This window comes from Schistocerca piceifrons, chromosome 8, assembly GCF_021461385.2.
Source record: "Schistocerca piceifrons isolate TAMUIC-IGC-003096 chromosome 8, iqSchPice1.1, whole genome shotgun sequence".
NCBI classification, from domain to species: Eukaryota; Metazoa; Arthropoda; class Insecta; order Orthoptera; family Acrididae; genus Schistocerca; species Schistocerca piceifrons.
In genome coordinates this window covers 65,807,754-65,820,005 of record NC_060145.1, presented here as the reverse complement: position 1 = coordinate 65,820,005, position 12,252 = coordinate 65,807,754, and the positions used below count along the sequence as shown (strand labels likewise).

The 12,252-nt window shown below is 46.0% G+C and overlaps 1 protein-coding gene across 1 annotated transcript; it reads left to right on the top strand.

Annotated features, from left to right (window-relative positions):
• The first annotated feature begins 5,921 nt into the window (after nt 1-5,921).
• On the top strand, nt 5,922-6,665 carry LOC124712079 (putative nuclease HARBI1). The gene has a single exon (XM_047242375.1). It carries the CDS (start codon nt 5,922-5,924, stop codon nt 6,663-6,665), a length of 744 nt encoding a protein of 247 aa, XP_047098331.1.
• Nucleotides 6,666-12,252: the final 5,587 nt, after the last annotated feature.

Below are 12,252 nucleotides of genomic sequence, written 5' to 3'. Positions count from 1 at the left end.
ATCGGACGTATCCTACACTCTTTTACCTTTCCTTTTGAGAGCTTTGCAAGCAGTTTGAGTCTACTGTTCTATTTTCTCTAAGCAAGTCAAACATTAACAGTGCTGGAACTCGGGAAACTTCGACCTAACAATGACCTAGCAAACTACACTCCTGGAAATGGAAAAAAGAACACATTGACACCGGTGTGTCAGACCCACCATACTTGCTCCGGACACTGCGAGAGGGCTGTACAAGCAATGATCACACGCACGGCACAGCGGACACACCAGGAACCGCGATGTTGGCCGTCGAATGGCGCTAGCTGCGCAGTATTTGTGCACCGCCGCCGTCAGTGTCAGCCAGTTTGCCGTGGCATACGGAGCTCCATCGCAGTCTTTAACACTGGTAGCATGCCGCGACAGCGTGGACGTGAACCGTATGTGCAGTTGACGGACTTTGAGCGAGGGCGTTTAGTGGGCATGCGGGAGGCCGGGTGGACGTACCGCCGAATTGCTCAACACGTGGTGCGTGAGGTCTCCACAGTACATCGATGTTGTCGCCAGTGGTCGGCGGAAGGTGCACGTGCCCGTCGACCTGGGACAGGACCGCAGCGACGCACGGATGCACGCCAAGACCGTAGGATCATACGCAGTGCCGTAGGGGACCGCACCGCCACTTCCCAGCAAATTAGGGACACTGTTGCTCCTGGGGTATCGGCGAGGACCATTCGCAACCGTCTCCATGAAGCTGGGCTACGGTCCCGCACACCGTTAGGCCGTCTTCCGCTCACGCCCCAACATCGTGCAGCCCGCCTCCAGTGGTGTCGCGACAGGCGTGAATGGAGGGACGAATGGAGACGTGTCGTCTTCAGCGATGAGAGTCGCTTCTGCCTTGGTGCCAATGATGGCCGTATGCGTGTTTGGCGCTGTGCAGGTGAGCGCCACAATCAGGACTGCATACGACCGAGGCACACAGGGCCAACACCCGGCATCATGGTGTGGGGAGCGATCTCCTACACTGGCCGTACACCACTGGTGATCGTCGAGGGGACACTGAATAGTGCACGGTACATCCAAACCGTCATCGAACCCATCGTTCTACCATTCCTAGACCGGCAAGGGAACTTGCTGTTCCAACAGGACAATGCACGTCCGCATGTATCTCGTGCCACCCAACGTGCTCTAGAAGGTGTAAGTCAACTACCCTGGCCAGCAAGATCTCCGGATCTGTCCCCCATTGAGCATGTTTGGGACTGGATGAAGCGTCGTCTCACGCGGTCTGCACGTCCAGCACGAACGCTGGTCCAACTGAGGCGCCAGGTGGAAATGGCATGGCAAGCCGTTCCACAGGACTACATCCAGCATCTCTACGATCGTCTCCATGGGAGAATAGCAGCCTGCATTGCTGCGAAAGGTGGATATACACTGTACTAGTGCCGACATTGTGCATGCTCTGTTGCCTGTGTCTATGTGCCTGTGGTTCTGTCAGTGTGATCATGTGATGTATCTGACCCCAGCAATGTGTCAATAAAGTTTCCCCTTCCTGGGACAATGAATTCACGGTGTTCTTATTTCAATTTCCAGGAGTGTATAATCCCATCGCATTGTTCAGTATGCGCGGTAAGCTATTGGATAGATCAGTTCACATCAGGTTATGTACAGTTGCTGGACAGCACAGTACCTCTGACTCGGTGGATTCAAGTCAAACCATAGTTGTTGTGTCCAGGTCTTACCACTACCTTCATTTACTGATGAAACAGCTTCCCGAAGAGGCCAGAAAACTTGGCTCGCTTTTGTTGATGAAACTGGATCCTACCATTCAGGATGGCTAGATGGATTACAATTAAGAGGAAGCCAGTCACACGATGTGATGAGCTCATTCAAATACTGGAGTTTTTTCCTAAAAATTACTCTTTCAGAGCAGCTGTAGGTAAAGTTAAAGTAAATGAAATAAGACAAAAATTGGCCATGTGGGAGTAGGTCTCACGCACATGATTACGTATATCGACAATTTGTCCATTCCGGGAATCGAGAATCTCGGCCACTTTTGCCTGTTATCGACCTGGATAGTTGCAAGATATCCGTCCCACCGATTCCAAGATTTTCGAGAGTTTGTGTTTCAGTAATGTAACTATGAGATAAGGTGATGCAGGGGGCAGGTGATCATTATTGTAACAATCAGTAGTTTTGCATTCAGGATGACTCGGTCGCAATGGTGAAATTGGAAAAAGTGACGTTTTGTCATATGACGTGTGTCGGAATTTATCCGTCATCAGATATCAAGGAGCGATTGTTGCACGTGGATATGGCGTTCACGTGAAATATTCTCCACAATTGTTTGGAAGAAGAGGAAAGTGTGTGCTAAGTTTGTCCAAAACACCTCGATACCCGAACAAAAGCAGTGATGTATCGATGTCTGTCACGTGCTCACTGGAACGCAAAATGTGGACAATTGTTTTCGGGAATAAATCATCACGGTGACGAGACTTGGTACTACCCACACGAACCTACCACAAAAGAACAAAGTACGGAAATCAACATGAAGGGCCAACACTTGGACGATGTAAGTGACATTCAAGTTAGTGTGACGTACGAGCTGAACAACATTCCAAAGAAGGACTTATAAGAAGTTTTCGTGTGTTTGTCATTTTCTACATTGTACTCATGTCGAGGGGAGATTAATAAAATACCTGAAACGGCAAAACAAGCACCTTAAAACGGCAGGACGATCACTTGGCTTGCTGATCTGTATGGACGGAGATGTACTTCAGACTAACGACAAAGTGTAAAGCCTAGGGTCTGACTTTGCTATTTTTCGCATTGAAAGATAACGCTTTCTCAAATTGGTTTATTGCGTATTGTGGCTTATTGACCACTAGGTCTTTCAATACGTTATCATCTTAAGGATTTTCAGTACTTCATACATTGAGAGTAGCAGTGTCTTTGCTCCACAGAAGTGAATATATGTGTGGTGAAAATACACTCCTGGAAATTGAAATAAGAACACCGTGAATTCATTGTCCCAGGAAGGGGAAACTTTATTGACACATTCCTGGGGTCAGATACACCACATGATCACACTGACAGAACCACAGGCACATAGACACAGGCAACAGAGCATGCACAATGTCGGCACTAGTACAGTGTATATCCACCTTTCGCAGCAATGCAGGCTGCTATTCTCCCATGGAGACGATCGTAGAGATGCTGGATGTAGTCCTGTGGAACGGCTTGCCATGCCATTTCCACCTGGCGCCTCAGTTGGACCAGCGTTCGTGCTGGACGTGCAGACCGCGTGAGACGACGCTTCATTCAGTCCCAAACATGCTCAATGGGGGACAGATCCGGAGATCTTGCTGGCCAGGGTAGCTGACTTACACCTTCTAGAGCACGTTGGGTGGCACGGGATACATGCGGACGTGCATTGTCCTGTTGGAACAGCAACTTCCCTTGCCGGTCTAGGAATGGTAGAACGATGGGTTCGATGACGGTTTGGATGTACCGTGCACTATTCAGTGTCCCCTCGACGATCACCAGTGGTGTACGGTCAGTGTAGGAGATCGCTCCCCACACCATGATGCCGGGTGTTGGCCCTGTGTGCCTCGGTCGTATGCAGTCCTGATTGTGGCGCTCACCTGCACGGCGCCAAGCACGCATACGACCATCATTGGCACCAAGGCAGAGGCGACTCTCATCGCTGAAGACGACACGTCTCCATTCGTCCCTCCATTCACGCCTGTCGCGACACCACTGGAGGCGGGCTGCACGATGTTGGGGCGTGAGCGGAAGACGGCCTAACGGTATGCGGGACCGTAGCCCAGCTTCATGGAGACGGTTGCGAATGGTCCTCGCCGATACCCCAGGAGCAACAGTGTCCCTAATTTGCTGGGAAGTGGCGGTGCGGTCCCCTACGGCACTGCGTAGGATCCTACGGTCTTGGCGTGCATCCGTGCGTCGCTGCGGTCCGGTCCCAGGTCGACGGGCACGTGCACCTTCCGCCGACCACTGGCGACAACATCGATGTACTGTGGAGACCTCACGCCCCACGTGTTGAGCAATTCGGCGGTACGTCCACCCGGCCTCCCGCATGCCCACTATACGCCCTCGCTCAAAGTCCGTCAACTGCACATACAGTTCACGTCCACGCTGTCGCGGCATGCTACCAGTGTTAAAGACTGCGATGGAGCTCCGTATGCCACGGCAAACTGGCTGACACTGACGGCGGCGGTGCACAAATGCTGCGCAGCTAGCGCCATTCGACGGCCAACACCGCGGTTCCTGGTGTGTCCGCTGTGCCGTGCGTGTGATCATTGCTTGTACAGCCCTCTCGCAGTGTCCGGAGCAAGTATGGTGGGTCTGACACACCGGTGTCAATGTGTTCTTTTTTCCATTTCCAGGAGTGTATCTTTTTAATGACCATACATGTATGTTTTGCAGACGATGTTTTCATTCTGGGATGCACCCCATTAGTGATCCTTCTGTGAGCCTAATGTTATTGACTAAATTGTTTGGGAGCCTTTTCTCGCAGCGACCTACCTCTCACGTAACTCACCAGAATCTTCCCACCACAAGATGTTATAAAGTGGAATGCCACTCAGTGGCGTCGGGTTGTCTACAGTGACAGGTGCACGATTTGTCAGGAGCCTGAAGAATTTGGAGGCCACCAACGAACGTCGGTAACAGTGACAGCGATATTTCATTTCCTTGTCCACGCTCATTACCAACTGTAATGTCACTTCGTAACGTAAGTTGAGGTAAAAAAATAAAATACCAGACTTGAAAATATATGGAGGAAAATTTCTAGTCGATCGATGAAATCCACAATAAATTCTGAGTGTGACGGAATGGTTATAACATCCTTTTATTTAAATATTGCTATAATATGTTAGTTTAGTGCACGAAGTCGTCAAGTTGAGTCAGATCATGTCTATAGAACATAAGAACAAGGCATTTTTTGCGAGGGTGGCTTTCACCAATTGGATAAGAAGGCAGTACTGGAACACTTCTGGAGTCAAAACCGGACAGACACTTTTTGAGGGGTGCATTCAAGAGCGTGTTCCTTATCGATATATCTTGTGTGATACCGAGTAAATCGTCATGCTGAGTTCTAAATTATTTTGAGCCAACGAATGTTCATGTATTGTGTTCACGCAATTGACTTAGTTTTCGCTCACCTTGTATGACTGTTCAGCTTGGGGATCCCACTACCATCCTTGCTATGCAGGACTGCAGGACTTAGACTGCATTTGAATAAGGTTACATCTTTGTCTGTATTATAACTGGTAATCGTAAGACGACTTCCCATTTATATGAGGCTTTTTTTGAATAACATTATTCAACATAATTCTCTAGCGTAGTCTACATCAGTTTCACACTTATGACCGAGTGCACAAATCTCGATCAACAGTTAACCGCGGTTAAGTCGATATATAATCCTGTTCAACGCAAAATCCTGATGCACCAACATCGATCTAAGTTAAACGAGGGAATCGACCGCGGTTATATTTAACCGGGGCTCTTTCCCGGTTTTTCTCGACATAACCGCGGTTTTAGAAGCATACGCTATTAAGATGGCGGCGCGTTTTGATGTTATGGATGGCATTGAGGAAGAATTGTTATACCTTGACCATTTAAATCGTGACTGAAACCGTGCACGAGTGATTGTGGAAAGGGGAAACCCTTTTGAAGATTATGGTGACAGGAAGTTTGAAGAGAGATTTCGTCTGTCAAAGGAAACAGTGTGGTGGTTATTAAACCAAATTAATGATAGGTTAGAATTCCCCACTGATCGGAATAGCCCTATTTCGCCGATAAACAGACTTTTGATTACTTTAAGGGAATATGCAACAGATTCATTAAACATTCTTATTGGGGACATCAGTAATGCACATCGTACAGCAGCACAACGAATCATCAGTGATGTATCAGACATCATAGCATCAATGTCTCCTCGCTTTATAAAATTTCCTACAAGAGAAGTGCGCTATGTGATGTATGGTTTTAGTCAATTGGACCGATTTCCTGGCGTTCTTGGTACCTTGGATTGTACCCATATAAGAATTCAGTCTCCTGGAGGACATAATGCGGAACTTTTCCACAATAGGAAATCATATTTTTCCTTTAACTGTCAAACCATTAGTGATCACAATTTGTTAATAAGAGATATTGTCGCTCGATGGCCGTGTTCTGTGCACGACGGTACCATATTTCTCAACTACGCTCGCAGAGCTCAATTTGAAAACGGAGAAATGCCACAAGGTCGCTTATTGGGAGATAGTGGTTATGCATGTAGATCCTACTTGTTAACTCCACTTTTAAATCCGCAAAATGAAGCAGAGCATCGATATAACAGGCCCCATATTAAAACTAGAAACACTGTTGAGAGAAAATATGGTATGTGGAAGAGAAGGCTTCCCATCTTATCTGTAGGAATAAGATGTAATCCACAGAAAGCAATGTCAATAATTGTGGGCACGGCTGTCTTGCATAATATTGCGAGGAGTACAAGCAGTGAAGAACCACCAGAAGATCCAGAAATTTCTCGACTTTTAAATCAGTTACGTGATGAGAGAGGCCCCAACATTGAAGATAACGAACCTGTGCCATCTGGACAGCTGATATATCGTGATGATATATTATCTGGAAGAGCAGTTCGCCGTGCTATAATTAATGAACATTTCCGATAAGGTAACATAAATTCAGACATTGTTCAGAATGAAAAATTACGATTATAGTCACGATTTAAATGGTCAAGGTATAACAATTCTCCCTCAGTGCCATCCATAACATCAAAACGCACCGCCATCTTAATAGCGTATGCTTCTAAAACCTCGGTTATGTCGAGAAAACTGGGAAAGAGCCCCGGTTAAATATAACCGCGGTCGATTCCCTCGTTTAACTTAGATCGATGTTGGTGCACCAGAGTTTTGCGTTGAACAGGGTTAAATATCGACTTAACCACGGTTAACTGTTAACCCTTGGATGCCCAAGCCTTTTTTTTCTAACTTGGATTCCTAAGGAGGGGGGGGGGGGGGGGGGTTCGGCGAGCCCACAGGTGTTAAATAAGATTACTGACGAAAAATTAGAACTTTTAAAATGGTTTATGTATTTTAACTAAGGCATCAGTTTATAAATGTTGTTAATTGTTATAAATATTGGATTGAGTGAATAAAAAATTGACGTATTACAATACAAAATACAGATGTGTTCATATACAATAGACTACTCTGAGTCCTCAACTTCAAGGCAAGAGACACACTTCACAATTTTTTCTGAATGTGTGTTACACACATGTTTATGACACTGTCCACAATTCTGTTTTGGTTTACTTAGATTCTTGTACTTCTGCTTCTTTGTTTTAGCTTCTCTGCCATAAATATGGCACTGACCTTTCCCTGCAGGAGGCTGACGTGCTTCTGTTGTCACTTCTTTGATTTTCTTTTGTAGAATAGTCTCCATTGATTGAACAATTTGGTTAGATAACCCTCTTGCATTGGCACTTCTGTCTTCTACCTGCAATTTCACTAGTTCCATCCCAGCTTGCAGAAGATAAAGTTTCCTTTTGTTGTGTTTCTTTTCATTCCATCTTGGGTGTTGCTGGATAAATATGGTGGTTGCATTGATAGCACAAATGTTGATGAGAGAGTAAAATACAGATAGAGGCCACCTATTTGTCCCCCTCTTGCAGGTGTACATACGCGCCATTTGATCAATGGTATCAATTCCACCTTTAGTGGAATTATAATATGCATTTATCTCAGTTTTATTCTTTTCTCCTCCAACAGTGCCTTTATCTTGGTGCATTGTTGACAACAGCAGTAAGTTTTACCTTGGTTTCGTTTTTGTTATGTAGGTCACGAAAGTTACTGGAGGCCTACGTGTTGATGGGTCTGTGAACAAGAACGTTGATGAATATAGGTCTCTATTTGATGTGTTCTTCATTATGTCTGGAATATGCTTCGTATTTGACTGGAGAGTTCCTACTGCAGTAACTTTGTAGTCTTGGTATAACTCTTCCGCCAAATCCACCGATGTGTAGTATCGGTCTGTAGTAATATTTCGACCAGTATTTTTCACAGGTGCTACCAGACGTTTGACGACAGCTGTTGAACTCCGTTCTTCTTTCGACAAATTCTGAACAGTACCTGCATAGGGTTACATATTCAAGATGTATCTGTCAACTGCATCGGACATCATGCGTATAAGGGTGTGTTACTTGCCCAATTTAGCCTTCATAAATACTTTGAAGGGGCAGCGCCCTCTAAACAAGCTGAGCATCTCATCAATAGTGAGATGGAGCCCTAGTTTATACAGTAGTGGAAACCTATCATTCACTTTGTTGAAAACATCACGGATTGCTGTGAACTTGTCTGCTTCCCTTCTTAGCTGGCGGGTACCTTTGTCATCAAACCTTATGATTTCAATAAGTTCCTTGAAACGTTCTCTTGCTATAATACCCTTGTAAACTGGCCGACCTATTAGGTCTGACCAAAGGTCGTGTACATTGACAGAATTGTCCTTATTTGCCCCATGAGTATCAGGATTCCTATAAAGGCATACAATTCTTTGTCATTAATCAAAGTAACATTTCGCTTAACTGCCTCTTCATTTGAAAGCTTTACTATAACATCCATGATGTCAGGTGTAGGAAGTAACTTCAAGGCTTCTCCAGGTGAATGGCAAACACCAGCTGGAGTTACTCCGGCCTGCTCTCTTACTATATTAGCGACAGACCTCCGAGGAATTCTAGGCTGTGTGGTTACGTACCTTCTTCCAGACTTGGCCACAATAACATCCTGATTGTCACTGCCTGAAGCTGCGCTATGTTCATCTTCTCTAACATCCACATCACTTTCCCGATCTGAATCATACTCTATAACACCATCCTCATATTCACTTTCACTCACCGAGTCAGAATCTTCATCTAAAATTTCATTCAGAACTCTTTCTAAAGACAAATCACGTATCCTTTTAGTCATTTATGAGTCTGGGTGTGAACAGTAGGGAACTGCACTAACTCACTGCAAGTTTACAAGATAAATAACCGCTGACTGACTTCAACAATCACTTCCTCTGAAAGTAAACCGATTGTTGTGGATATCAAGAATACCAACCAACAAGAAACTAACTTGCATTATTGTAGAGATGAGAAAAACGAATTCCTACTAAGGAAAATTTTCTATAGCATGGAAGCCTAAAGGGGGGGGGGGGTTGTTGGACCCATAATAAGTTTATTTATTTCTTCTTTCAAAGCAGGAATTTTCTATAAAATATATTGACACTAACGTATCATGAAACAGCCAACAAACAATAACTCAAAGGGAATATGTAGTATGAAAGTTACTTGGGAAAAAGCAGGGGACATAAAAAGAAATTGTGTATTCAACGAACCCCGCCCCCCTTAGGCGTCCTAGTGTGCACTTGGCCATACAAATTGCTCATCTGTCTTCCAGGGAAAGTGGATCAACTTGCCAGTCAAGAGCATTCGCCCCCACCCCCACCCCCCTTCCACCACTATCTCTCTAGCATTTCTCCTTAGTAATTGCTACTCCATTATTAAGTTGACGTATTTTGCAATAACTTGCAGTTAAGTACGTTCAGAGTTCTTGTTTTATGTTATATCATACACCTGAAGCGCTAACCTGTAGGTCTAATTTTTGTGGTTAGTAAAACACGAAAATTCGTGTAGTGTTCAGTGCGTTAAATGATTTGCGTCTATTTTTAGCCGTGTAATCTGTGTTGCAATATGTGATAAGTGCGGATGCTGCCGTAGGTTAATCGAAGAGGGGGTGATATATGTAGACTCTAGACTGAAATTTAACTGGGGTGACTGTGGTGGGGAACTCAGTGGGGCGCTCCCATGGAACTATAAGCTATGCAAAAAAAGGAAACACAATTGCTGAACAGGTGGCAAAAAGATTTGTGCCCTTCAGGCTGAATTGCGAAATATGAACTAGATAGATTGAAGAGGGAAAAAGGCCACCGGAGCTGGGAAAAGGTAACAAGCAGGGAAAAAGTGGAATAGATCTTCCACTTCTTCATCTACATTTGCTTTCATATCTGTATCAGGAGGGGAACTGCATCAACCAGCTGTGTTTCACCGTCAGGTGCTAAAGATTTCTAGCAAACAAACTCAGTGTAAGTGTAAGTAAGTCAATACCAAAAGAGAATAGGAAGAAAAGAGTCTTTCTGCTAGGTAGTAGCCATTGAGGGGTGTAGCCCAGATGGTACGGGGTAAATTAGGAACAGACTGCTAGGGCACAAGTATTGTGAAGCCAAGTGACTGCCTTAGCCAGGTGACAGAGGACATAGGGAATCTGTGCAAAAATTTTGGCAGATAGGATCGGGTTACTGTAGAAGGTGAAGTGTCGAAAAGCCTGGCTAAGGACAGATATTACACCATAGGAGTGACCGGGATGAAATAGGAGTAGCATCAACACGCACAGATGTGAGTGTAGCGGAGGTCCTGCAGCACCATGATCAACCCCGGGTTAACAATGCTGTGAGCAATTTAAACACTCAGTCGAACAGACTGAAAAGAAACCTCATATGAGTGAAGTGTCTGTTGCTACAATTTGGACTTGAGGAGATACTAGACATTGCCTTACAGACTGGCTGGCTGAGGTTCTTGCAGATAATATATGGGGGGGGGGGGAGGGGGAGGGGGAGGGCACGGCACCATCGCCCAGTAATATGAAATGTCTGACAGACAACAAAGTAAAATATGAAGGGAAAAACTGAAGAAGTTTCTCCTTGACAGCTCCTTCTATTCCACAGAAGAATTTCTGTTATAGTAATATGCAAAAGGTGTTGGGTGGAGTTGCTAACTCACAACTGTACATTTTATAAGAATTAGAAGTGTTTAGCATGTAATCACACTTACAAATTAATATGCAATGTGAATGTAAAATGACTAATTATGATTTATCGTGCAAAATGGTCCATAGAACGTGAAACTACTAAATAACTAACTAATTTCCGGGTTCAGCATGTGAGGGGCGCATTGCTTCCTTCTGTAGTGTCGCGGAATAGTAAAGAGTTGGAAACGTGGAATATTGTCAAAGTTTCGTTGCCTCTGCCAACAGCCAGAGGCAGTAGGTTAGTCAAGAGGTAAGAGGATTTCACTTGTATTGGAATGTGTCGTCACGCAGGGGCAGTGGCGTGGTTACACACAACAGGCGAGAGAGCATTGCTTAGCACGTGGGTTTGTGTTAGACGGAGACTTTCGTAGAGTGTAAGACAGAGGTATAGCGCCAGCTGTACTGCATTTCACAACTTCGCCTAAGTCTGCCGTAACAACACGTAACTCTGTCGTAAGAACACCTAAGGGGCGAGTACATCACATAAATCAGCAGTATAAGTGGAACGAATGCGTTCATTACAAACGAGCATGACGTCAGGATGTCGCTCGTGCTTCCTTTAAATACGCCCGCTTTGGTAGCAACAAGGCACTCGCAGATGTGTACTGTGACGCTGCGTAGCGCTCAGCTCGGTGATAGACATGTTAATCTTTATTAAGGAGATGTTGCAGTAAGGGCGGCCCATCCAGCAGCAGACGTGAGGGGACAGTACCAGCTCTGGTCCTCTCTGCTGTCACTGTCAATCATCAACCCAAGATTAGCAGACATCGCGGCAGACTCGCTCGCCGCCAATGCTGACCACATCAGTGAGCCGTCGTCGAGATCGTGCGGGGCCTAGGCCCTGTGCAGCCGCCATTACACCCGGGTGAGCCGATGACGCTGGGGGACCGCAGCCCATTCCGTCCGTCCACCGCGGATGAGCCACCAAGAGGAGCAGGGAAGAAGACGGGGTGGGATAGAGTACACTCCGCACTACGAGAACGCTACTCGTGCCGACAGCGCCGGGACTCCAACTCGGAGCCTCCTGCTGTCCGCAGCCAAGCCGGCTGGCCAGCCAGACGCCGCCAGCCACACGCGGCCGAAGTAAGGGCATTCCACGCTACGTCACAGCACGCGGCGCTGCACTAGCAAGACTGGTGCTGCTCGGAGCTGGTGTCATCGCTCCGAGTCAGCAAGGACTTGGAGAAGGTCGTTGATATCACCAAGCTCAGCCAGCCTGTGTTACGCGGGCCACATTGTACTCGGCAGGAATAAAGGTATCGTGAATTAATAATGTTCCTTTGGCGTTTCTGACACGTCCGTAGTGATTTCCTAGCATCCTGACAACTGGAGAGGACAACGCTCGGCTTCCAGTCCACCGTAGGTCAGCTGGTCGATTCGTTCAGTATCCCTCGCCGTAGTTTCCACAATGCCT

Bases quoted from the DNA above. Each gene is read 5' to 3' on its own strand.
- LOC124712079 (XM_047242375.1), top strand. From the start codon at position 5,922: ATGTCTCCTCGCTTTATAAAATTTCCTACAAGAGAAGTGCGCTATGTG.